The 22663-nt window shown below is 44.0% G+C and overlaps 1 protein-coding gene across 1 annotated transcript in view; it reads left to right on the top strand.

The window, feature by feature from the left end:
* PKD1L3 (polycystin 1 like 3, transient receptor potential channel interacting) overlaps positions 1 to 22663 on the top strand; it is an 88119-nt gene that overhangs the window by 40029 nt on the left and 25427 nt on the right. The window contains 7 exon segments of the mRNA XM_010354081.2: positions 5554 to 5700; positions 14971 to 15167; positions 16205 to 16404; positions 17564 to 17744; positions 19095 to 19287; positions 19388 to 19622; positions 21775 to 21874. Coding sequence (XP_010352383.1) covers positions 5554 to 5700; positions 14971 to 15167; positions 16205 to 16404; positions 17564 to 17744; positions 19095 to 19287; positions 19388 to 19622; positions 21775 to 21874 — 1253 coding nt within the window.

Raw genomic sequence — 22663 nt, 5'->3', positions numbered from 1 at the left:
ACTATGTGTATATATATGTGTGTGCATATGTATATATGTGTGTATACATATAGCACCAGGCATTATTGGGGGAACCAGCCCCCAGTATTTCAGTGTAGGTTTTCTATTTTCCCTAAGTGTCAGCCAGTGTGAGAAATAAAGAGAAAGAGTACAAAGAGAGAAATTTTAAGCTGGGCCTCTGGGGGTGTCATCACATATTGGTAGGACCGTGATGGTGACCCCAAGCCACAGAACCATCAAGTTTTTATAGGGATTTTTAAAGGGGAGGGGGTGTACAAACAGGGAGTAAGTCACAAAGATCACATGCTTCAAAGTGCAATAAAGGTCACAAGGCAAGGCAAAATTAGAATTACTGAGGAGGGCCTATGTCCCATTGTGCACACATTGTCTTGATAAACATCTTAACAAGAAACAAGGTTCGAGAGCAGACAACCAGTCTGACTAGAATTTACCCGGCTGGAATTTCCCCATCCTAGTAAGTCTGAGGGTACTGCAGGAGGCAGGGCATATTTCAGTCCTTATCTCAATCGTGTAAGACAGACACTCCCAGAGCAGTCATCTATAGACCTACCCCCAGGAATGCATTCCTTCCCCAGGGTCTCAATTATTAATATTCCTTGCTGGTAAAAGAATTCAGCAATATTTCTCCTACTCACACATCCGTTTATAGGCTCTCTGCAAGAAGAAAAATATGGCTGTATTCTGCCCGACCCCATAGGCAGTCAGACCTTATGGTTATCTTTCCTCGTTCCCTGAAAACCGCTGTTATTCTGTTCTTTTTCAGGATGCACTGATTTCATATTGTTCAAACACACACATTTTACAAATTTATACAGTTAATGCAATCATCACAGGGCCCTGAGGTGTGACATACATCCTCAGTCTACAAAGATGATTGGATTAAGAGATTAGAGACAGGCATAAGAAATTACAAGAGTATTGATTGGGGAAGTAATAAATGTCCATGAAATCTTCACAATTTATATTCAGAGATTGCAGTAAAGACAGGTGTTAAAAATTATAGAAGTATTAATTTTGGGAACTGATAAATATCCATGAAATCTTCACAATTTATGTTCTTCTGCCTCAACTCCAGCCGGTCCCTATGTTTGGGGTCCCTGACTTCCCACAACAGTCCATGGTGGCACATGCCTGTAGTCTGAGATACCCGGGAGACTGAGGTGGGACAATCATTGAGCCCAGTGGTGGAGGCTGCAGTGCGATGCGTTTGCAATACTGCACTGCACTCCAGCCTGGGCAACAGAGTGATACTCTGTCTCAAAAAAAAATAAAATAGACCGGTTGTGGTGGCTCATGCCTGTAATCCCAACACTTTGGGGGGGCCAAGGAAGATGGATCACAAGGTTAGGAGATCAAGACCATCCTGGCCAACATGGTGAAACCCCATCTCTACTAAAGGTTTAAAAAATTAGCTGGGTGTGGTGGCACGTGCCTGTAATCCCAGCTACTCGGGTGGCTGAGGCATGATAATTGCTTGAACCTGGGAGGCAGAGGTTGCAGTGAGCCAAGATCACACCATTGTTCTCCAGCACTCCAGCCTGGGTGACAGGGCGAGAGACTGTCTCAAAAAATATATATTATATATATATTTTTTAAATTTATGTATGTATATATTTTATGTATATATATTTTATATACACACACACACAGACACAGGCCAGTCATGGTGACACAGGCCAGTCATAGTGGCACACGCCTGTAATCCCACCACTTTGGGAGGCTGAGGAGGGCAGACTGCTTGAGCCCAAGAGTTCAAGACCAGCCTGGGCAACACGGCAAAACCTCATTTATGCAAAAAATACAGAAATATATATAGCCGGGCATGGTGGCACATGCCTTTAGTTTGAGATACCCAGGAGGCTGAGGTGGGACAATCATTGAGCCTGGTGGTGGAGGCTGCAGTGTGATACATTCACGCTGTTACACTCCAGCCTGTGCAACAGAGTGAGACTCGGTCTCAAAAAAATAAAATAGGCCGGGAGCAGTGGCTCAAGCCGGTAATCACAGCACTTTGGGAGGCCGAGGCAGGTGGATCACGAGGTCAGGAGATCAAGACCATCCTGGCTAACATGGTGAAACCCCGTCTCTACTAAAAATACAAAAATTAGCTGGGTGTGGTGGTACATGTCTGTAGTCTCAACTACTCAGGAGGCTGAGGCAGGAGAATGGCTTGAACCCGGGAGGCAGAGTCTGCAGTGAGCCAAGATCGTGCCACCGCACTCTAGCCTGGGGACAGAGTAAGACTCTGTCTCAAAAAAAAATGAAATAATAGAAAAGTATGTGTATAGGAAAAGGTCTAGAGTATATATAATACGTTTGTTTTTTTTTTTTTTTTTGAGATGGAATCTTGCTCTGTCGCCCAAGTTGGAGTGCAGTGGCGTGATCTCAGCTCACTGCAAGCTCCGCCTTCCAGGTTCATGCCATTCTCCTGCCTCAGCCTCCCAAGTAGCTGGGACTGCAGGCAACTGCCACCATGCCGAGCTAATTTTTTGTATTTTTAGTAGAGACAGGGTTTCACCGTGTTAGCCAGGATGGTCTTGACCTTCTGACCTCGTGATCTGCCTGCCTTGGCCTCCCAAAGTGCTGGGATTACAGGCGTGAGCCACCACGCCTGGCCAATAAATTATTGTAGTTATCTCCAGGTAGCAGGATTATAAATTTTTTAAATGTTCCTCAGTGTACTTTTAGGTATTTTGAAAAAATTGAATGATGGATGTTATTTTATAATCATAGCAAAATAATTTTAAAATTTAACTCTTTCAGAGGATGCACCCAAAGAAATTTACATCACTGTAATATTTTCTACTTTTCTCACAATTTCTTACCACTGGTTTATATTGATCCTAATTCTAGATGTAGTCTTTGATTATAATTCTATTATTTTTTAGCTCACAGTGATTTCATGCTCCTCGAGGATAAAGATACTGTCTTATTAATATTCTATTCTCAGCAGCTAGAACAGTGCCAAGATTATAGAGGAACTGGATAAATACTTGTTACAATTAATAATTATAATTAATATTATAACAATAAGTATTCGTTACAATTAAATTCTCAGAATTATGTGTCACCTCTAGAGCTTCCTATCAGGTATTATGGCTCTTTTTTGTTGTTTTGTTTGAGACAGAGTCTGGTGCTGTCACCCAGGCTGGGGTGCAGTGGTGTAATCTCAGTTCACTGCAACTTGTGCCTCCCAAGTTGAAGTGATTCTCGTGCCTCAGACTCCCGAGTACTTGAGACTACAGGCGTGCGCCACTACACCCAGCTAATATTTGTGTTTTTAGTAGAGATAGGATTTCACTGTGTTGGCCAGGCCGGTCTCAAACTCCTGGCCTCAAGCAATGCACCCACCTCAGTCTCCCAGAGTGTTGGGATTACAGGCGTGAGTCATTGCGCCCTGCCCTTAAAGCTCTTTTGAAGGCATTCTCTAGTCACCATTTGATTTTCTTTTCATTTCTGTTTTCTTCATTGTTGTTTGAGGCAGGGTCCTACCCTGTTGCCCAGACTGGAGTTCAAACCTCCTGGGTTCAAATGATCCTCCCACCTCAGCCTCCCAAGGAGCTGGGACCTCAGGTACACGTCACCACACCTGGCTAATTTTTCTTTTTTTTTTTTTTTTTTATAGAGATGGGGTCTCCCTGTGTTGCCCAGGCCAGTCTCAAACTCGTGGGCTCTAGCGATCCTCCTACTTTGGCCTCCCAAAGTGCTGGGATTGCAGGTGTGAACCACTGCACCTGGCCTGTTTTTATGTTTTTAATTGCAAACATTATATGTGCTTTAATGCAGAAAACTTGGAAAGCACAGAAAAGCAAAAGAATCACCTCCCATAAAAAAGACTGCCAGTCCTTTTTTTTTTTTTTAGCAAATGACAATTTTTTCCATAATATTTCTGCTAATCATAGTGAATGTCTCAACTAGACTTTCCTAACACTCACTTTAGATTCTCTACTTTTTCTTCTATTTGAAGGAATATAAGAGTAAAAGTTACACTGGACACACAAAAAGCCTGGGAATAGTTTCTCACCAATCAGAAAATAAATATTTTCTTTTTTATTTTGTTTTTTTCTGCTTTTATTATACTTTGCTTTTATTTTCTTATTTTCCGAGACAAGGTCTGGCTCTGTCACCCAGGCTGGAGTGCAGTGGCGTGATCACAGCTCACTGCAACCTCTGTCTCCCGGGCTCAAGTGATCCTCCCACCTCAGCCTCCTGAGTAGCTGGGACCACAAGCATGCACCACCATGCCTGGCTAATTTTTGTATTTTTTAAAATAGAAATGGGGTTTCACCACATTGCCCAGGCTAGTCTCAAATTCCTGAGCACGAGCAATCCACCCATCTCAGCTCCCAAAGTGCTGGGATTACAGGCATGAGTCGGCACCCCGGCCCATATTTTGCTTTTAAGTGAAAGCTTTTTATGTATAAAATGCACTCTCTGGTTGAATCAAATGCAACTTAGTCACCTGTTGTTTTATAAACTGCTTCAATGAGACAGTCCCCAAAAATACTTTAGGTTTAAAGGAGTCTATATTCCCAACACAGAAAATAACTTTCAACTAAAGATTTTGACAAGAGAAATTTAAGTGGTTTCATGACAGTAAACACAGACCCTTGGGGAAAATAGCATCATTCCAGTAAAGGAGGAGGTTTGCTGACTAGTTGTGAGGTGAAATCAAATAGGTTGTACAGTCAGGTGCCCCAGAGGACAAGTGTGTAAATGGGGGAAGTTAGTGGAGAAGTTAGTGATAAAACACTGTGGTTGGAAAAAGGATGAACTCTCAGGGCCTGTGGCTCTGTGAAGTGGAGATGAGGCCTGTGAAGCGGAGATGAGACTAAGTAGAGTGAGAAGTCATTAATGTAAACGTTAAAGACTACACCCCATTTATACCCCCTGATGATGAAAGAGAGGCAGATGGGATATTTGAAAAGGTGGCAAGCCACTGTCACATATGGGACAGAGAAAGGTTATAAAAAGTATATATACATACTGAGCTATTCATAGGTGAGAAAGGTTTGCAGTCTGGTGTCTAGTACGTGAACTCCCTTAGAAGTTGGGAAGGGAAAGATAAGATCTACTCTCGTTTCTTGGTTTTTATTTTTCAAGACAGAGTCTTAGTCTGTCACCCAAGCTAGAATGCTGTGGTGCAATTTCAGCTCACTGCAGCCTTGACCTCCCGGGCTCAAACAATCCTTCCACCTCAGCCTCCCAAGTAGCTTAGGACTACAGGCACACACCACCACGCCCAGCTAATTTTTATATATTTTTGTAGAGATGGGATTTTGCCATGTCGTCCAAGCTGTGCTCAAACACCTGCACTCAAGCAATCCACCTGCGTCAGCCTCCCAAAGTGCTGAGATGACAGGCGCGCACCACCATGTCTGGCCTCAACTTTCCTTCCTTTCTTTAGTTCTTGCCTTGCAATGAAACAGTTCATTTACTTGGAAAGTTTACTAATGGTCCGAGATTACGTCTTACTACAAACAACTGCTTCAAGCCCACTTCCCTAATGTGATTATCTTCGTTTTACTATAGGTATGTCAGCCAGGTAATTGTCTGTGACATGGCAGTGAAGAGGAAGTGGCATTTCCTGTGTAATTGCTGGCTGGCTGTGGACCTTGGAGACTGTGAGCTTGACCGGGTCTTCATCCCAGTTTCAAAGAGAGAGCTCTTTTCCTTTAGGTACTGTTGGAAAATTACTATTAACAGTGAATATTGATGTTCACTATTAATTGAATTGTTCATTGTTGAATTGTTTTTAATGCAAATTAACATTTTATTAATACATTATTTCAAACATACGTAAGCTTTACTGTTGTGGTTGTAAATGGTGTAACCATTACCTTAAAAATCAGAAGGAAAACAAAAAGACATTTGCAGTATAAAAATTATAAATATTGCCCTTATTTTCTGAAACTGTTTACCTAGAGAATCATTTATAAATAATTTACTGAGATACATAGGAATAAAACAATCACTCAGATCAATAGACTATAAAAAGGATACCACTACTTTTATTTATGAGAATAAAATATTAAAATTAAGGAAAGTATGAGAGGGCTGTAGCCTTCAACTGATTTTCAAAGACACTAGTAAACTGGCTGGGCACCGTGGCTCACACCTGCAATCCATGCACTTTGGGAGGCCAAGGCAGGCAGATCACTTGAGGTCAGGAGTTCAAGACCAGCCTAGCCAGTACGGCAAAACCCTGTCTCTACTAAAAATACAACAATTAGCTAGGCGTGGTGGTGTGCACCTGTGATCCCAGCTACTCAGGAGGCTGAGGCAGGAGAATTGCTTGAACCTGGGAGGTGGAGGTTGCAGTGAGCTGAGATTGCCACTGGGCGACGGAGTGAAACTCCATCTCAAAAAATACAAAGATACAAGTAAACCAAAATAATTCAAGCAATGTGGTACTGGTAAATTCACAGACAGACCAGAACAGTATAATGTGCGTATCGACTTCTGCATCTTTCTAGGTATCCATGTATCTTTCTATGTCTCCTGAATGCTAAAGATGAGAATATGCCTAGGAGAATATACCTCTGCTATCTGACATTCTTCTTATCTTCAGCTTTCTGGTTCAATATTAGGGCTCTCGGCTTTTTCCTCATGGGAACAAGATGTCATTTTTCCTCATGGGAACAAGATGATTGCAAGAGGCCCAAACGTCATGTCCTGGCTGGGCATGGTGGCTCACACCTGTAATCCCAGCACTTTGGGAGGCCGAGGTGGGCAAATCACTTGAGGCCAGGAGTTGGAGACCAGCCTGGCCAACATAGCAAAACCCCATCTCTACCGAAAGTACGAAAATTAGCCAGACATGGTAGCATGAGACTGTAGTCCCAGCTACTTGGGAGGCTGAGTCAGAAGAGTGGCTTGAACCCGGAAGCGGAAGTTGCAGTGAGCCAAGATAGAGCCACTGCGCTCCAGCCTCAGCGACAGAGAGAGACCCTGTCTCAAAACAACAACAAAACCAACCAACAAACACCATGTCCTTACATGAAAATGCCTAAAGGCAAAAAACATGGAGCTGTTTCTTCTGAGACCTGACTCCTATCCCGATCTTGTGTGACTGAGTAGTTAGGATGTCCAGAACAGCAAGAAATGTCTATTTCTTTATTAAGATCTGCTCCAATGACAATTGCTGCATAACAAATTGCTCCCAAAACTGAGTGGATTAAAACAACCATTTTACTTTTCTCCTGGTTTTGTGGGTCAGAAATTCAGTAAGGCTGGTGAGTTTTCCCTCAGGCTCTTTCATCCTGGCTGGGTCTGTAAGCTCCTGTTAGATTTCCAAAAATGATTCGCTCACAGGGTCAGCAGGGGGCGCTGGCTGTCAACTGAGAGCTTATCTGTGGCTGTCAACAAAGCACCTACGCATGGCTCCAGCCTCAGGAGAGTGGCCTTTTTCATAGGGTGGCTGTCTCCCTCCAGAATGGGCAGTTCAACAGAACTAAGTAGGGGCTTCAGCCTTTTATGTCCTAACTTTGAAAATCAGATTCAAGGGGAAGGGCTGGGTACGGTGACTCACTCCTGTAATCCCAACACTTTGGGAGGCTGAGGTGGGCAGATCACCTGAGGTCAGGAGTTCGAGCTCAGCCTGGCCAACATGGTGAAACCCCTTATCTACCAAAAATACAAAAATTAGCCATGCGCAGTGGTGCACGCCTATAGTCCCAGCTACTGGGGAGACTGAAGCACGAAAATCACTTGAACCCAGGAGGTCGAGGCTGCAATAAGCTGAGATCGTGCCACTGCACTCCAGCCTGTGCAAAGGAGCAAAGATTCCATCTCAAAACAAGTAAGTCTTGAAACAAAATCAGGGACTCTCAGCAAGCAAGAAGTGGGAAAAAAAAAAAAGAGTTCCTGTCTCCAAAACAAATATATATTTTAAATTGTGTGTTGCTTGCGTATAGGAATAAACTGGCAGAAATTTTCTCTCCTTTATGAAAACTTAAGGAGTAGTGAATACTATTTCCCCTCCCTGGACCCGATGCAGTTCTAGGTTTGTTTTGTTTTGTTTTGATTTTTGAGATAGGGTATCACTATGTTGCCCAAGCTGGTCCCAAATACCTAGGCTCAAGCAGTCCTCCCACCTCAGCTTCCTGAGTAGCTAGGATTACAGGCATACACCATTGCATCCAAAGTTCTAGTATTTTTAAAACATATATAGGTATATTTATTCAAACATTTTTGTTGTTGAAATGTGATTTTTTATCTGTTTAATCTCTGTTTCCAATAGAGGAATGACTGAGTTTAATTCTCCTTCAGTTACATAAGTTTTTACCATACAGACATATTTTATGTGTCTATTGGATATTTATTAGGAGCATTTAAGTGCATGTTATTTCTTCTGGAGACATTGGGTTTTTTTTATTATTATTATATAGATCTCCCTTTGATCCTGTTGACACTTTGTATCTTAAATTCCATTTTATATTAACTAAAGAAAGTTGACATACTGATACTACTTCTATTGTGTGTTCTTATCTTTTTACTTTCAGCCTTTTTTATGGTTTTGCTTAGAGTTATGTCTTGCAAGCAACATATAACTGGATATTTACAAAACCAGATCTAATAATGTCTTTTGATACATGACTTTACTATGTTTACATTAATTATGATTACTGATCCATTTGGACTTACTTTACCATATTATTTTGCATTATTTGTTATAATCCATTCTCTTTACTTTCCACATTGTCAAATTGACAGGTTTTGTGGGTTTTTTAAGGTTTGTTGCCTCTTGTTGGTTGTTTTTTGAGATGAGGTCTTGCTCTGTCACCCAAGCTGGAGTGCTGTGGCATGATCACAGCTCACTGCAGTCTCAACCTCGCTGGCCTCAGGTGATCCTCCCACCTCAGCTTCCTGAGTAGCTGGGACTACAGGTGTGTGCCACCATGCCTGGCTAATTTTAAAACTACTTTTTGTAGAAACAGGGTCTCACCGTGTTGCCCAGGCTAGTCTTGAATTCCTGGGCTCTAGTGATCTGCATGTCTTGGTCTCCCAAAGTGCTAGGATTACAGGTGTGAGCCACCATGCCTGACCACTTCTTGCATTTTTTAATCTTTGCTGATTTAGAAACTATGCATTGTATTTTTTGCTCTTTCTCCTCTTCTTTTTCCACTTCCTGCTTCTGTTCCTCCTTTTCCTTTTCTAACTCTTTTTATTGGTTACTTTTAATTTGTAACACGCTTTTTCTCTATATTAATTTTCTAAGAATGTTTCTTCTGCCGGAACATGACAAAGAATTAGCAATGCTAGGCCGGGCACAGTGGCTCAAGCCCGTAATCCCAGTACTTTGGGAGGTGGAGACGGGCGGATCACAAGGTCAGGAGATCGAGACCATCCTGGTTAACATGGTGAAACCCCGTCTCTACTAAAAAATACAAAAAAAACTAGCCAGGTGAGGTGGCAGGCGCCTGTAGTCCCAGCTACTTGGGAGGCTGAGGCAGGAGAATGGCATGAACCCGGGAGGCGGAGCTTGCAGTGAGCTGAGATCCGGCCACTGCACTCCAGCCTGGGCGACATAGCGAGACTCCATCTCAAAAAAAAAGAAAAAAAAAGAATTAGCAATTCTTTAACCATTCTTGAGTAACCTCTCTCCTAATTCCCATGTTTTAAATTACTCTCTAGTGGTTTGGTTTTACCATTATGTTTTTAGATGCACAAAAAAGGCTTTTCCTTTCATAATTCATAGTTAAATATATTAATAATATAGTAATTTCTCTGTTTATTTTAGTTTTCTGTATTCTTTGTTTTTTGTTTGTTTGGTTGGTTGGTTTTTGAGACGGAGTTTCGCTCTTATTGCCCAGGCTGGAGTATAATGGGGCTATCTCAGCTCACCACAACCTCCGCCTCCTGGGTTCAAGTGATACTCCTGCCTCAGCCTCCCAAGTAGCTGAGATTAGAGACATGCACCACCACGCCCAGCTAATTTTGTATTTTTAGTAGAGATGGGGTTTCTCCGTGTTGGTCAGGCTGGTCTTAAACTCCTGACCTCAGGTGATACACCCGCCTTGGCCTCCCAAAGTGCTGGGATTACAGGTGAGGGCCACCACACCCAGCCTAGTTTTCTGTATTCTTTTTGTGGCCTGTTTTTTTTTTTTTTTTTTTTTTTTTTGGAGATGGGAGTCTTGCTCTGTCACCCAGGCTGGAGTACAGTGGCACAGTCTCAGCTTACTACAACCTCCGCCTCCCAGGTTCAAGCAATTCTCCTTTCTCAGCCTCCCAAGTAGCTGCGATAACAGGCATACGCTGCCACGCCTGGCTAATTTTTTGTATTTTAGTAGAGATGGGGTTTCATTCTGTTGCCCAGGCTAGTCTCAAACTCCTGCTCTCAGGCAGTCTGCACGCCTCACCCTCCCAAAGTGCTAAGATTACAGGCATGGGCCACCGTGCGCGGTTTTTTTTTTTGTTTTTTTTTTTTGTTTTTTTTTTTTTTTTTTTGAGATGGAGTCTCACTGTGTCACCCAGGCTGGAGTACAGTGACATGATCTTGTCTCACTGCAACCTCCACCTCCTGGATTCAAGCAATTATCCTGCCTCAGCCTCCTGAGTAGCTGGATTACAGGTACCCACCACCACGCCTGGCTAGTTTTTGTATTTTTAGTACAGATGGGTTTCACCATGTTGGCCAGGCTGGTCTCGAACTCCTGACCTCAGGGTGATCTGCTCACCTCAGCCTCCCAAAGTGCTGGGATTACAGGCGTGAACTACGCGTCCAGCCAGTTTTCTGTATTTCTTATTGTTACTCTGGGCTTTTTTCTTCTTGTTGAAGTAGCTCTTTTAATAGTTCTAATGAGAAGTGTGTGTCCATCTTTACTCTTGACTCATAGTTAGCTATTTAACGGGCTAGAAATTTTTTGTTATTTTTTCCCTTAACACTTTGAAGATTTTAATACATTGTCTTCTGCCTGTGGAGCAGTTCCTAAGTAGAAACGCTGTGACAGCTATATGGCTGGCTGGCAACACTTCCATTTGACTTGTAAGAAGACAATGAGCACAGGCGAATTTATCTTCTTAATAGACTGACCCTTTAATAAAATGTCCTTTATCTCTAGTAATAATTCTTGTCTTGAAATATATTTTGTCTTATATTAGTATAGCCACTCCAGCCCTTTTTTGATTGCTGTTTACATGGAATACCTTTTTCCATCTTTTTAGTCCAGTGGCGTGATCTTGGCTCACTGCAACCTCCCGGGTTCAAGCAATTCTCCTGCCTTAGCCTCCCGAGTAGCTAGGACTACAGGCACGTGCCACCGTGCCTGGCTAGTTTTTGTGTTTTTATTAGAGATGGGGTTTCATCATGTTTGCCAGGCTGGTCTCAAACTCCTGCCCTCAAATGATCCTCCCACCTTGGCCTCCCAAAGTGCTGAGATTACAGACATGAGCTACCACTACCTGCCCATCCTTTTAATTTCAGTTCATTTGTGTTTTCATATCTAAATTATGTCTCTTGTTGACAGAATACAGTTGGATTAGGCATTTTTTGGTCCATTCTGCCAATCTCTATCTTTTAATTTGTGAGTTTAACCTATTTACATTTGATATAATTACTAATAAGGTGAGGCTTGTATCTGCCATGTTGCTATTTGTTTTCTGAATGTATCGTATCTTTTTTGTTCCTCTGTTTCTTTATCACTGCCTTTTTTTTGTTTTATCTCCATCACAAATGGAGTTCAACAGTTACCCACACCTACTAGCATAGAATCTCCCAGTGGGCATCACTGCCTTCTCTCTGTTAAATGGATATTTTCCAGTCTACCATATTCGTTTGTCATATCTTTTACTATATCTTTTTAAATTTTTTCTTTATGCCTCCTGGGGATTATAATTAAAATTCTAATTTATGACAACCTAGCTGGATTACTATCAACTTAATTTCAGTAGTATACAAAAATTTCACTCTTATAGCTCAGTTCCCTTCCTGCTCCTTTGTGCTACTGTTGTCATACAAATTACATCTTCATGTGTTGTGTGTCCATAACATAGATTCATAATCACTGCTGCATGTAGTTATTTTTTAAGGCAGAAAAGTTGCAAGCTATATATTTATTTATGTTTATGTTTACACAATTTTATTTTTTTATTTTATTTTATTTTTTTTTTTTGAGACGGAGTCTCGCTCTGTCACCCAGGCTGGAGTGCAGTGACCAGATCTCAGCTCACTGCAAGCTCTGCCTCCCGGGTTCACACTATTCTCCTGCCTCAGTCTCCCGAGTAGCTGGGACTACAGGTACCCGCCACCTTGCCCGGCTAGTTTTTTGTATTTTTTTTTAGTAGAGACGGGGTTTCACCGTGTTAGCCAGGATGGTCTCGATCTCCTGACCTCGTGATCCGCCCGTCTCGGCCTCCCAAAGTGCTGGGATTACAGGCTTGAGCCACGACGCCCGGCCATGTTTCCACTATTTTTACAATTTTTAAAGTTATGGCAAAAACCATAACATTTACCATCTTAACATTTTTAAGCACTCAGTTCAGTAGTAGTATATGTATTCACATTGTGCAACAGAGCTCCAAAACTTTTTCACCTTGCAGAACTGAAACTCTACACCTGTTGAACAACTTCCTGTTTCCTCCGCCTTCCAACCCTTGGCAACTATTCCTTTTCTGTACATTTCATTACTTCACATTCCTCATGTAAGCAGAACCATACAGTATTTGTCTTTCTGTGACTACCTTATTTCATTTATCATATGTCCTCAAGGTTGATTCATGTTGTAGTACGTGCAAGAATTTCTTTCCTTTTTGGGCCGGGTGCATTATGGCTCACACCCGTCATCTCAGCACTTTGGGAGGCCAGGACAGGTGGATCACCAGAGGTCAGGAGTTTGAGACCAGCTTGGCCAACATGGTGAAACTCCATCTCTACTAAAAATACAAAAATTAGCCAGGCATGGTTGTGGGTGCCTGTAATCCCAGCTACTTGGGTGGCTGACACAGGAGCATTGCTTGAACTTGGGAGGTGAAGGTTGCAGTGAGCCAAGATCACGCCATTGTACTCCAGCCTAGGCGACAAGAGTGAAACTCTATCTCAAAAAAAAAAAAAACTGCCTTTTTAAAGCTAAGTGATGGGCCAGGTGCAGTGGCTCACACTTGGAATCCTAGCACTTTGGAAGGTTGAGACAGGTGGATCACTTGAGCTCAGGAGTTCAGGACCAGCCTGGGCAACGTGGCAAAACCCCATCGCTACAAAAATTAGCCAAAATTAGCCAGGTGTTATATTTAGTACATTCTCATGCTGCTATGGAGACATACCTAAGACTGGGTAATTTGTAAAGGAAAGATGTTTAATTCACTCACAGTTCAGCATGGCTTGGGAGGCCTCAGGAAACTTACAATCATGGCAGAAGGGGAAGTAAACACATCCTTCTTCACATGGTAGCAGCAAGGAGAATGAGTGCCCAGTGAAGTAGGGAACACCTTACAAAACCATCAGGTCTTGTGAGAACTCGCTCACTATCACAAGAACAGGATGGGGGAAACCAACCCCATGATTCCGTTACCTCCACCTGGTTCCTCCCATGACAGAGGAGAGGATTTGGGGAACTACAATTCAAGATGAGATTTGGGTGGGGATACAGATAAACCCTATTAGATGTGGTGGTGTGTACCTGTGGTCCCAGCTACTTGGGAGGCTGAGGTGGGAGGATCACTTGAGTTAGGGGGATGGAGGTTGCAGTGAGCTAAGATCTCACCACTGCACTCCACTCCAACCTGGGTGACCCAGCAAGACCCTGTCTCAAAAACAAACAAAAAACTAAACTAAATGATATTCCTTTGTGTGTGTATGTTTATATACACCACTTTTTTTTGTTCGTTTTTTAGATGGAGTCTCTCTCTGTAGCCCAGGCTAGAGTGCAGTGGTGCGATCTTGGCTCACTGCAACCTCTGCCTTCTGGGTCCCATTACATTAATTTCTTTTGGGCTGGATTATTATTTTCCCTCTCCCTCCCACTCCTCTCCCTACCACTGCACCTCCACACACACACATCCCTCCCACCCCTTCCACCACAAACACCATCTCTGACTGGTTTTGCTACTGTTTTCGTTCCAACTTTTCACATCTCTGGTCTAGAACTGGGCTTCATTATATGGAACTTTGGAGCTCCTATTTTTCAGTGAAATTAATGAAACTAGGAGTATTGCAGATCTTGTCATGAGTCTTGGATCTCTTGACTCAGTTGCCGGTCATGAAGCTGTCCTTTTTTTCCTCACCTCCTTGCTATAAATGTGTAGCCCTACAGAGGTGGTTTTGTTCTGACGTATCCTTTCATGAGCTGCAGCCTCAACCCTAGCTTCTAGCAGTGAAGTTGGTTTTGTCCCGCCCTTTCCTGCACCCAGTGAAACATTTTGAGTTTCAGTTACCCTACAAAAGTCAAGCTCCCACTTTTGTACTACCTTCTTCCACATCAGGAGCTCAGTAATCCTGTGGCTTCTACCTCACTCTCACCACCTTGTTCTCTCATTCTGCTTCTCTTCCTCAGAAAGGTTTATTTTGTGTTTAAGCCCAGCAAAATCTTTTTGGTTTTTTCTTTTTAGATATTATTTATAGTGCCTCCATATTTGGAGTAGAGAAAGTGCTCAGTGTATGAATTTACCAAACTATTTTGAGCAGTAGTTTAATGTAAACTTTTGAAGAGTAAAATTTATCAAAACTCTTATAAAGCTAAAACAACCATTTTTAATTCTAAACTCGCATACCGTATAAATTATCCTCAACAGCCTTTTATCCTAAAATAACAAAAGAATCTTACATGGACACATTTGTGTGGTGGTAAAAGAATTTAAATAAAAGAATTACAGTATCTGAAAGTTTATTCACAGAGGTGTTGAATAGAGGCTTGGGAGTTGTTATGTTGCTTGTTGCTGGGCAAATCACGTCTTAAACTGGTGCACTTCCAGAAGAAAATCTCATGTATTTCCTCTTCTAATTTCTCTTTTCAGACATCTGTTTTCCTCCATGATTGTAGAAAAGTTCACCCAGGATTATCTGTGGCTTTCAGTTGCAACTCGGCATCCCTGGAACCAGTTTACAAGGGTCCAACGGCTGTCTTGCTGCATGACACTGCTACTCTGCAACATGGTCATCAATGTTATGTTCTGGAAGATAAACAGCACCACTGCCAAGAGAGATGAGCAATGTACGGATAAGCCCTGATGTGTGTTGTTTGTAGTAAGCAATCCTTTTTTTTTTTTTTTTTTTTTTTTTTTGGACAGGGTCTCACTCTGTTACCCAGGCTTGGTCTGGAACTCCTGGCCTCAAGTGATCCTCCTGCCTCAGCCTCCTGAAATGCTGGGATTACAAGCATGAGTCACCATGCCTAGCCTACTATGTAATACTTTTACTGTACTCCATTCTCCTTACTTTCAGGGTTAGAAACAGAATCATGTTGTGTGATATGGTTTGGCTCTGTGTCCCCACCCAAATCTCACGTCCACGTGTAATCCCCCTGTATTGGGGGAGGGATTATGCTGGGAGGTGACTGGATCATGGGGGCAGTTTCTCCCATGCTTTTCCCATGATAGTGAGTGAGTTCTCATGAGATCTGATGGTTTAATTGCTTGAACTGAACCACGGAGGCAGAGGTTGCAGTGAGCCAACATTGCGCCACTGCACTCCAGCATGGGTGACAAAGAAAAACTCCATCTCGGGGCGATAAAAACAGTGTGTGGCAGTTCCCCTGTCACTCTTCTGCCGCTGTGCAAGCTGCCTTGCTTTGTAAGGCATGTAAAGTGTAATGCCACGTAAGGTGCTTTGTAGTGCTTTGTAATGCCATGTAAGGTGTCTTGCTTCCTCTTCACCTTCCGCCATGATTGTAAGTTTCCTGAGGCCTCCCCAGCCGTGAAGAACTGTGAGTCCATTAAACCTCTTTTCTTTATAAATTACCCAGCCTCAGGTAGTTCTTTATAGCAATGTGAAAACAGACTAATACATTGTGCCTTCATTTTTCTTCCACTGCCCTGACATTAGAATACTCGAACAAATGTTCTCGGTGTTCTCATTCATTAACAAATGAAGCAGTGTTAGGAACACAACATGGTCTTTACTGCCATGATAATTTTATCCCGAGATAAATGTAGTTAACTTCCTCAGTGAATAGTTAAACCTAGGAGAGGAATGACTTTGCGATTATGTTAATTGTTGACGATAAAAGTTGACGTCATGCTTTTCTTTCAGTGGGTCCATTTGCTGTGGCCTGGTCTGAGCTGCTGATCAGCATCCACACTGCTGTCATCCTCTTCCCCATCAATCTTGTCATTGGGCGGCTCTTCCCGTTGATTGAGCCACAGGAGACTCTGCCCCTCTTTCCTCCCGTCCAGGCCTCCTGCCTCTCAGATGCTTCTGTTGAGCCTCTCTCTGCCACAATGGTAGTTGAGGTAAGTTTGATATCAAATTTTATTTTATATTTTATTTTATTGCTTGCTTATTTGTTTTGAGATAGGATCTGGCTCTGTTGCACAGGCTGGAGAATGCAGTGGTGCAACTTCAGCTCACTGTGGCAGCCTCAAACTCCCAGGGTCAAGTGATCCTCCCACCTCAGCCTCCCAAGTAGCTGGAACTACAGGCATGTGACACCATGTCTGGTGTCATGTTTTTTTTTTTTTTTTTTTTTTTTTTGTAGAGACAGGGTTTCACCATGTTGTCCAGGCTGGTCTCAAACCCTTGGGCTCAAGCCATCCTCCCATCTTGGCCTCCCAAAGTGCTGGGATTACAGGCGTGAGCCGCCACACCTAGCCAGTATCAAATTTTACAGATAAGTTATATGCTCCCGGCCGGGCATGGTAGCTCACACCTGTAATCTCAGCACTTTGGGAGGCCGAGGTGGGCAGATCACAAGGTCAGGAGATCGAGACCATCCTGGCTAACACGGTGAAACTCCGTCTCTACTAAAAAGATTAAAAAAAAAAAAATTAGCCGGGTGTGGTGGCATGAGCCTGTAGTCCCAGCTACCTGGGAGGCTGAGCCAGGAGAATTGCTTGAACCCAGGAGGCAGAGGTTGCAGTGAGCCGAGATCGCGCCACTGCACTCCAGCCTGGCGACAGAGCAAGACTCTGTCTCAAAAAAAAAAAAAAAATTACATGCTCCCCTTCCCTACGCAGTGGAAGAGAACAATGGGAATAATCTCATGGGAGGCTGTCAGGGTCCTGTTAACCTGTAATACATTTTTCCCAGTTCCTATCCCCTGAACTGTGATCAACCACACGCTTAGCTTTTACTCTTGATGGTTAAGTATTCTGAGAACTGAGAACTAAATGGGAGTGCATGGGCACTACTCTGGCCTTGCTTTAGTCTTTGATGTTTGATCAAATTGTCTCTATTTTCATTCTGTATTCTCTCATAAAACTGGTATTGAAGCTACCATGAGCTGTGAGGTGACTGCTTTCTGAAAAATTCAAGGAACATGAAAAATTGTGGTTCTTCATGCTAAGCAAATCCCCTTCTGACTAAAGGAAACGGCCTTACCACCTGTAATTGCTACAAATCCTGGGTTAATGAAAAACAGGGTGATTTTTCTCATCTTGGTCCTACATTCAGGAATTAAAGGAAACTGTGAGATTCCTGCTCAGGAGAAATACATACCTACTCTCCAAGTGTGAGCAGCCGCCATGGAGTTCTTGTGACATTACTAAGCTGGTGAAACTTTTATCCAGCCTCATATCGTCTCACTTGGAGGGTCAAAGCTGTCATCAGCAGACAGAGCGCCACTTGGCACGTGGTAAACTTCAGTAGATTTCAGTAACAATCTTCCATCTGCCTCCCACTCCCTTGCATGTCTCTTACTTTCTTACTCATTCATAACCGACAGGCCTGATACAACCTTCTGGTTGTTTTAATTTCCTTAAGCTTCTAATATAGAGTTGATAGCTTTGTTCCCCTTGATGATTTCTAGACAATCTGTCTCTATCTGGTGATACAAAGTACAGGATTAAGTAAAAAACACAAGCCAGGCACGGTGGCTCACGCCTGAATCCCAGCACTTTGAGAGGCCAAGGTGGGCGGATTACCTGAAGTCAGGAGATCAGGGCCAGCCTGGCCAACATGGCGAAACCCTGTCTCTACTGAAAATACAAAAATGAGCTGGGCGTGGTGGTGGGCACCTGTAATCCCAGCTACTGGGGAGGCTGAGGCAGGAGAATTGCTTGAACCCGGGAGGCAGAGGTTGCAGTGAGCTGACATCGCGCCACTGCACTCCAGCCTGGGCAACATAGTCAGACTCCGTCTCGGGGAAAAAAAGAAAAAATCACAGGTTGGGCAGGGTGGCTCACACCTGTAATCACAGCATTTTGGGAGGCCGAGGCGTGCAATCACCTGAGGTCAGGAGTTCAAAACCAGCCTGATGATGTGATGAAACCCTGTCTCTACTGTAAATACAAAAATTAGCAGAGGGTGGTGGCACATGCCTATAATCCCAGCTACTAGAGAGGCTGAGGCAGGAGAATCAGTTGAACCCGGGAGGTGGAGGTTGCAATGAACCAATATTGTGCCACTACACTCAGCCTGGGCGACAGAGCAAGACTCCATCTCAAAAAAAAAAACAAAAAATGTTTTCTGTATTAGACCCACATATCCTATCTGCTTTGTCGAAGACTGTTGAAACTTGTCATCCTTTTTCTTTTATGAGATGGTGAGATTATGGAATTTATGGATTCTCAAATACGGTTTGAGTCTCCTGGGCACTTACTAGTATAGGTCACATGTACTGCCATTCTGGTGAAGAACTCAGTAAAGAGGTTTTAAAAGTCTTTAGATCAAAGCTTAGAATTTTACAATTGCTACAAATTCACCGACCTCCTCAGAGAAGATGGTAGTACTGCAAGGGGTTGGGTACAGTCCAATCTTTACTAGTGGGAAAATACAGCCTCAAATCAATTAATGAATTATTCGTCTCTACCACTAATTGCTCCTTATTGAAATCCACTTGTGATGGGAGCTGCCCTGACTCAGGCTGGTTGCCCTGGCACTCGGGGAGGCGAGGCTACACGTTCGAGGCCAACCTGGTCAGCACTGATTAAAAAAAAAAAAAAAAATCCACTTGTGAGAGTGTCAACTTGAAATATATTTTCAGTTGTTCCTGAAAACCACCATCATTTCTGCTGTTACCTGCGTAGAGTTCTGCAGAGGCTGAAATCTCACTTAGGCACGCTGGGTCTCACCCAGGGTCACCAGCCCTGTGACTTCCTAGATGCAGCCAGCCAACTTCAAAAACTCCAGGAACTCTTGGAAACACACATTCTTCCCACAGAGCAAGAGCCATCCAGGTAATGCACCACACCAAGCCTTCTTTATCCCCTGTAATCTTCCTCATCCTCTCTCTCAGCTGATGCATATGAGATTATTCCTTCAACTTTTGTGCTTCAGAGAAGTCACCAGTTTTGCCATCCTAAGCTCAGAAGAAGGAAAAAAGTTCATCTCTAATGGCCTGTCCAAATGGTTGACTGCAGTCTGCTGGCTCCTCCTAGGTCTCACTAGCCTGGCTTCAGCCTTTTTTACAGCACTTTATAGCTTGGAATTGAGCAAAGACCAAGCCACCAGCTGGATGATTTCAATTATTTTATCAGTGCTTCAAAACATCTTCATCAGCCAGCCAGGAAAGGTATGTGTGGGACAGGAAGAACCTCTGGAGTTGCAGAAGTTAGGGACGCTGAGGTCCCTGGGTGTCAATCCAAGGTGCCTAGTGGTTTTGACAATGCAACATAACAAAAAACAAATAGGCAAACCAGGCTGGGTGTAGTGGCTCATGCATGTAATCCCAGCACCTTGGGACACCAAGGCAGGCAGATTGCTTGAGTCCAGGTGTTTGAGACCAACCTGGGCAACATGATGAAACTCCAAGTCTACAAAAATTAGAAATGATTAGCCAGGCATGGTGGTGTGCTCCTGGAGTTCCAGCTGCTTGGGAGTCTAAGGTGGGAGGATGGCTTGGACCAGAGGTTGAGGCTGCAGTAAGCCGTGATTGTGCCACTGCACTCCAGCCTAGGTGACAGAGCAAGACCTTGTCTCAAAACTAAAAAACAAAAAGAAAAAGGCAAACTGGCATTTGTTAGGGATACGTGAAATTCATGACAGAAAAAACTAAGAAGTATGGCAGAAAAGGATTGAGGAGCGAAGAGGACAGTAACAAATCAACAACCCAAACCACTTTGAAAAAATAACAAAAAACTTAAAATGTTTTTAATTAAGAAAAATGTCAAACCTACACAAAAGTGTGAAGACTAGTATAATGCATTCTAAAGCCCCACCACTCAGCTTCAACAATAACCATCTCGTGGCCAATCTTGTTTCATCTGTTATTTGGGGGAACAATATCAGACTTCATATCATTTTATCCATTTCATGTATTTCAGACTTTATATTTCTAAAAGATATGGACTGTTCCTTCTAAAACATAAATATAAATACAATGGGACAGCCTGAGGGAATTTTGGGGGTGATGAAACTACTTGGTATCTTGACTGTAGTGGTGGATATACAACTCTAAGTATTAATCAACACTCGTGGAATTATACACCAAAAAGCAAACTTTTTTTAACTATATGTAAGTTAAGATATAAATTTTTTAAAGCAAAACCTGTGATTGCAGTGGCCAAAACACATGTAAGAAATTCAGCTTTGCTAGTCCAATAAAACTATCATATTGCATTTTTGTTTTAATAATGGCAAAGAAAAATAATAATACACAGTAATGCCAAGGAAATGAACAGCCAGTCCTGGTTAAGGAAAATCTGGCAATATATAGTGACAACCTGCAAATTCTGCATCCTTTTGCTAGAGAAGTTTCACATCTAGGGATCCATCTCCAGAAAATCCACAGTGGCCAGGAGCAGTGGCTCACGCTTGTAATCTTAGTACTTTGGGAGGCCAAGGCGGGCAGATCACTTGAGGTTGGGATTTCAAGACCACCCTGGTCAACACGGTGAAACTCTGTCTCTATTAAGAATACAGATATCCCAGGCCAGGTGTGGTGGCTCATGCCTATAATCCTAGCACTTCGGGAGGCCGAGGTAGGCGGATTACCTGAGGTCAGGAGTTCGAGACCAGCCTGGCCAACATGGCAAAACCCTGTCTCTACTAAAAATACAAAAATCACCCAGGTGTGGTGGTGAGTGCCTGTAATCCCAGCTACTCAGGAGGCTGAGGCAGGGGAATCATTTGAACCCGGGAGGCGGAGGTTGCAATGAGCCGAGATCGTGCCATTGTACTCCAGCCTGGGCAGCAGAGCGAGACTCTGTCTCAAAAAATAATAATAAAATAAACTGGGTGTGGTATGCACCTGTAGTCCCAGCTACTTGGGAGGCTGAGGCAAGAGAATCACTTGAACCCAGGAAGCCGAGGTTGCAGTGAGCCGAGATTGCGCCACTGCATTCCAGCCTGGGTGACAGAGCAAGACTCTGTCTCAAAAAAAAAAAAAAAAAAAAGTCTGGATTTTCATCAGACGTCTTCCAAAGATACTGAGAGATGTTATTGAATAGACATCACAAATCATTTGATGGTAGCAGCTTCTCCAGCCAACCAGATTAAGAACTATAAGCAAAAAATATGAATATTAACATTATTTAGAGTCTGATAGCCCTTCTCCTGGTCCCCATCATTGTGCAAAAATTACTGTGAAATTAGTTGTTCATTAACATGAAGAGCCAAATAATTGAAGTTTTTCATGAGTGCCCACCTCTTCCTTTACATATGGTGTTATCTTCCTGGGTCTGTAACGTCTGCTCAAGATGTTCTCCTGTGATTCTCCTGCCTAGGTGGTCTTCTTCACATTCTTATACTCACTGATGATAAGCAGGATGCCACGGCTTAACAAAGAGAAGGAACAACAAACAAAGAGGATCTTGGCGCTCTTGGGTAACTCAAGTAGTTCTAACAACTACCTAATTTTGAAAAAAGCAAATTAGATCAGTGGAACTCTGGCCACCTTGCCATACTTGATATCCCCCCTCCCCCTCCCCGTCCTCCCTCTCCCCCTCCCCCTCCTCCTTCTCCCCCTCCCCCTCTCCCCCTCCCCCTCTCCCCCCTCCCCCCTCCCCCTTCCACTCCCTCTCCCCCCTCTCCCCCCTCCCTGTCCCTCTCCCCCCTCTCCCCCTCCCCGTCCCCTCTCCCCCCTCTCCCCCCTCCCAGTCCCCTCTCCCCCCTCTCCCCCCTCCCCGTCCCTCTCCCCCCCTCCCCCCTCCCCTCTTCCCCCTCCCCCTCCCCTCTCCCCATCCCTGTCCCCTCCCCCTCACCTTCCCCCTCCCCCCTCCCCCTCCCCTCTCCCCCTCCCCCCTCCCCTCTCCCCTTTCCTCCCTCCCCTCTCCCCTTTCCTCCCTCCCTCTCTCCCCCCTCCCTCTCTCCCCCCTCCCTTTCCTCCCTCCCTCTCGTCCCCCCTCCCTCTCTCCCCCTCCCCTCTCCCCCCTCCCCTCTCCCCCCTCCCTCTCTCCCCCCTCCCTCCTCCCCCTCCCTCCCTCCCCTCTCCCTCTCCCCCTCCCTCCCCCCTCCCTCTCCCCCCTCCACTCGCCCCCTCCCTCCCTCTCCCTCCTCCCCCCTCCCCTCTCCCTCTCCCGCCCTCCCTCTCCCCTCCCTCCCTCCCCTCTCCTCCCTCTCCTCCCCTCTCCTCTCTCCTCTCCTCTCTCCCCCCTCCCTCTCTCCCCCCTCCCT

Source organism: Rhinopithecus roxellana, chromosome 20, assembly GCF_007565055.1.
Source record: "Rhinopithecus roxellana isolate Shanxi Qingling chromosome 20, ASM756505v1, whole genome shotgun sequence".
Classification (NCBI taxonomy): Eukaryota; Metazoa; Chordata; class Mammalia; order Primates; family Cercopithecidae; genus Rhinopithecus; species Rhinopithecus roxellana.
Note: the sequence above shows the minus strand (reverse complement) of the source record. Positions and strands in the feature narration are given on the sequence as shown.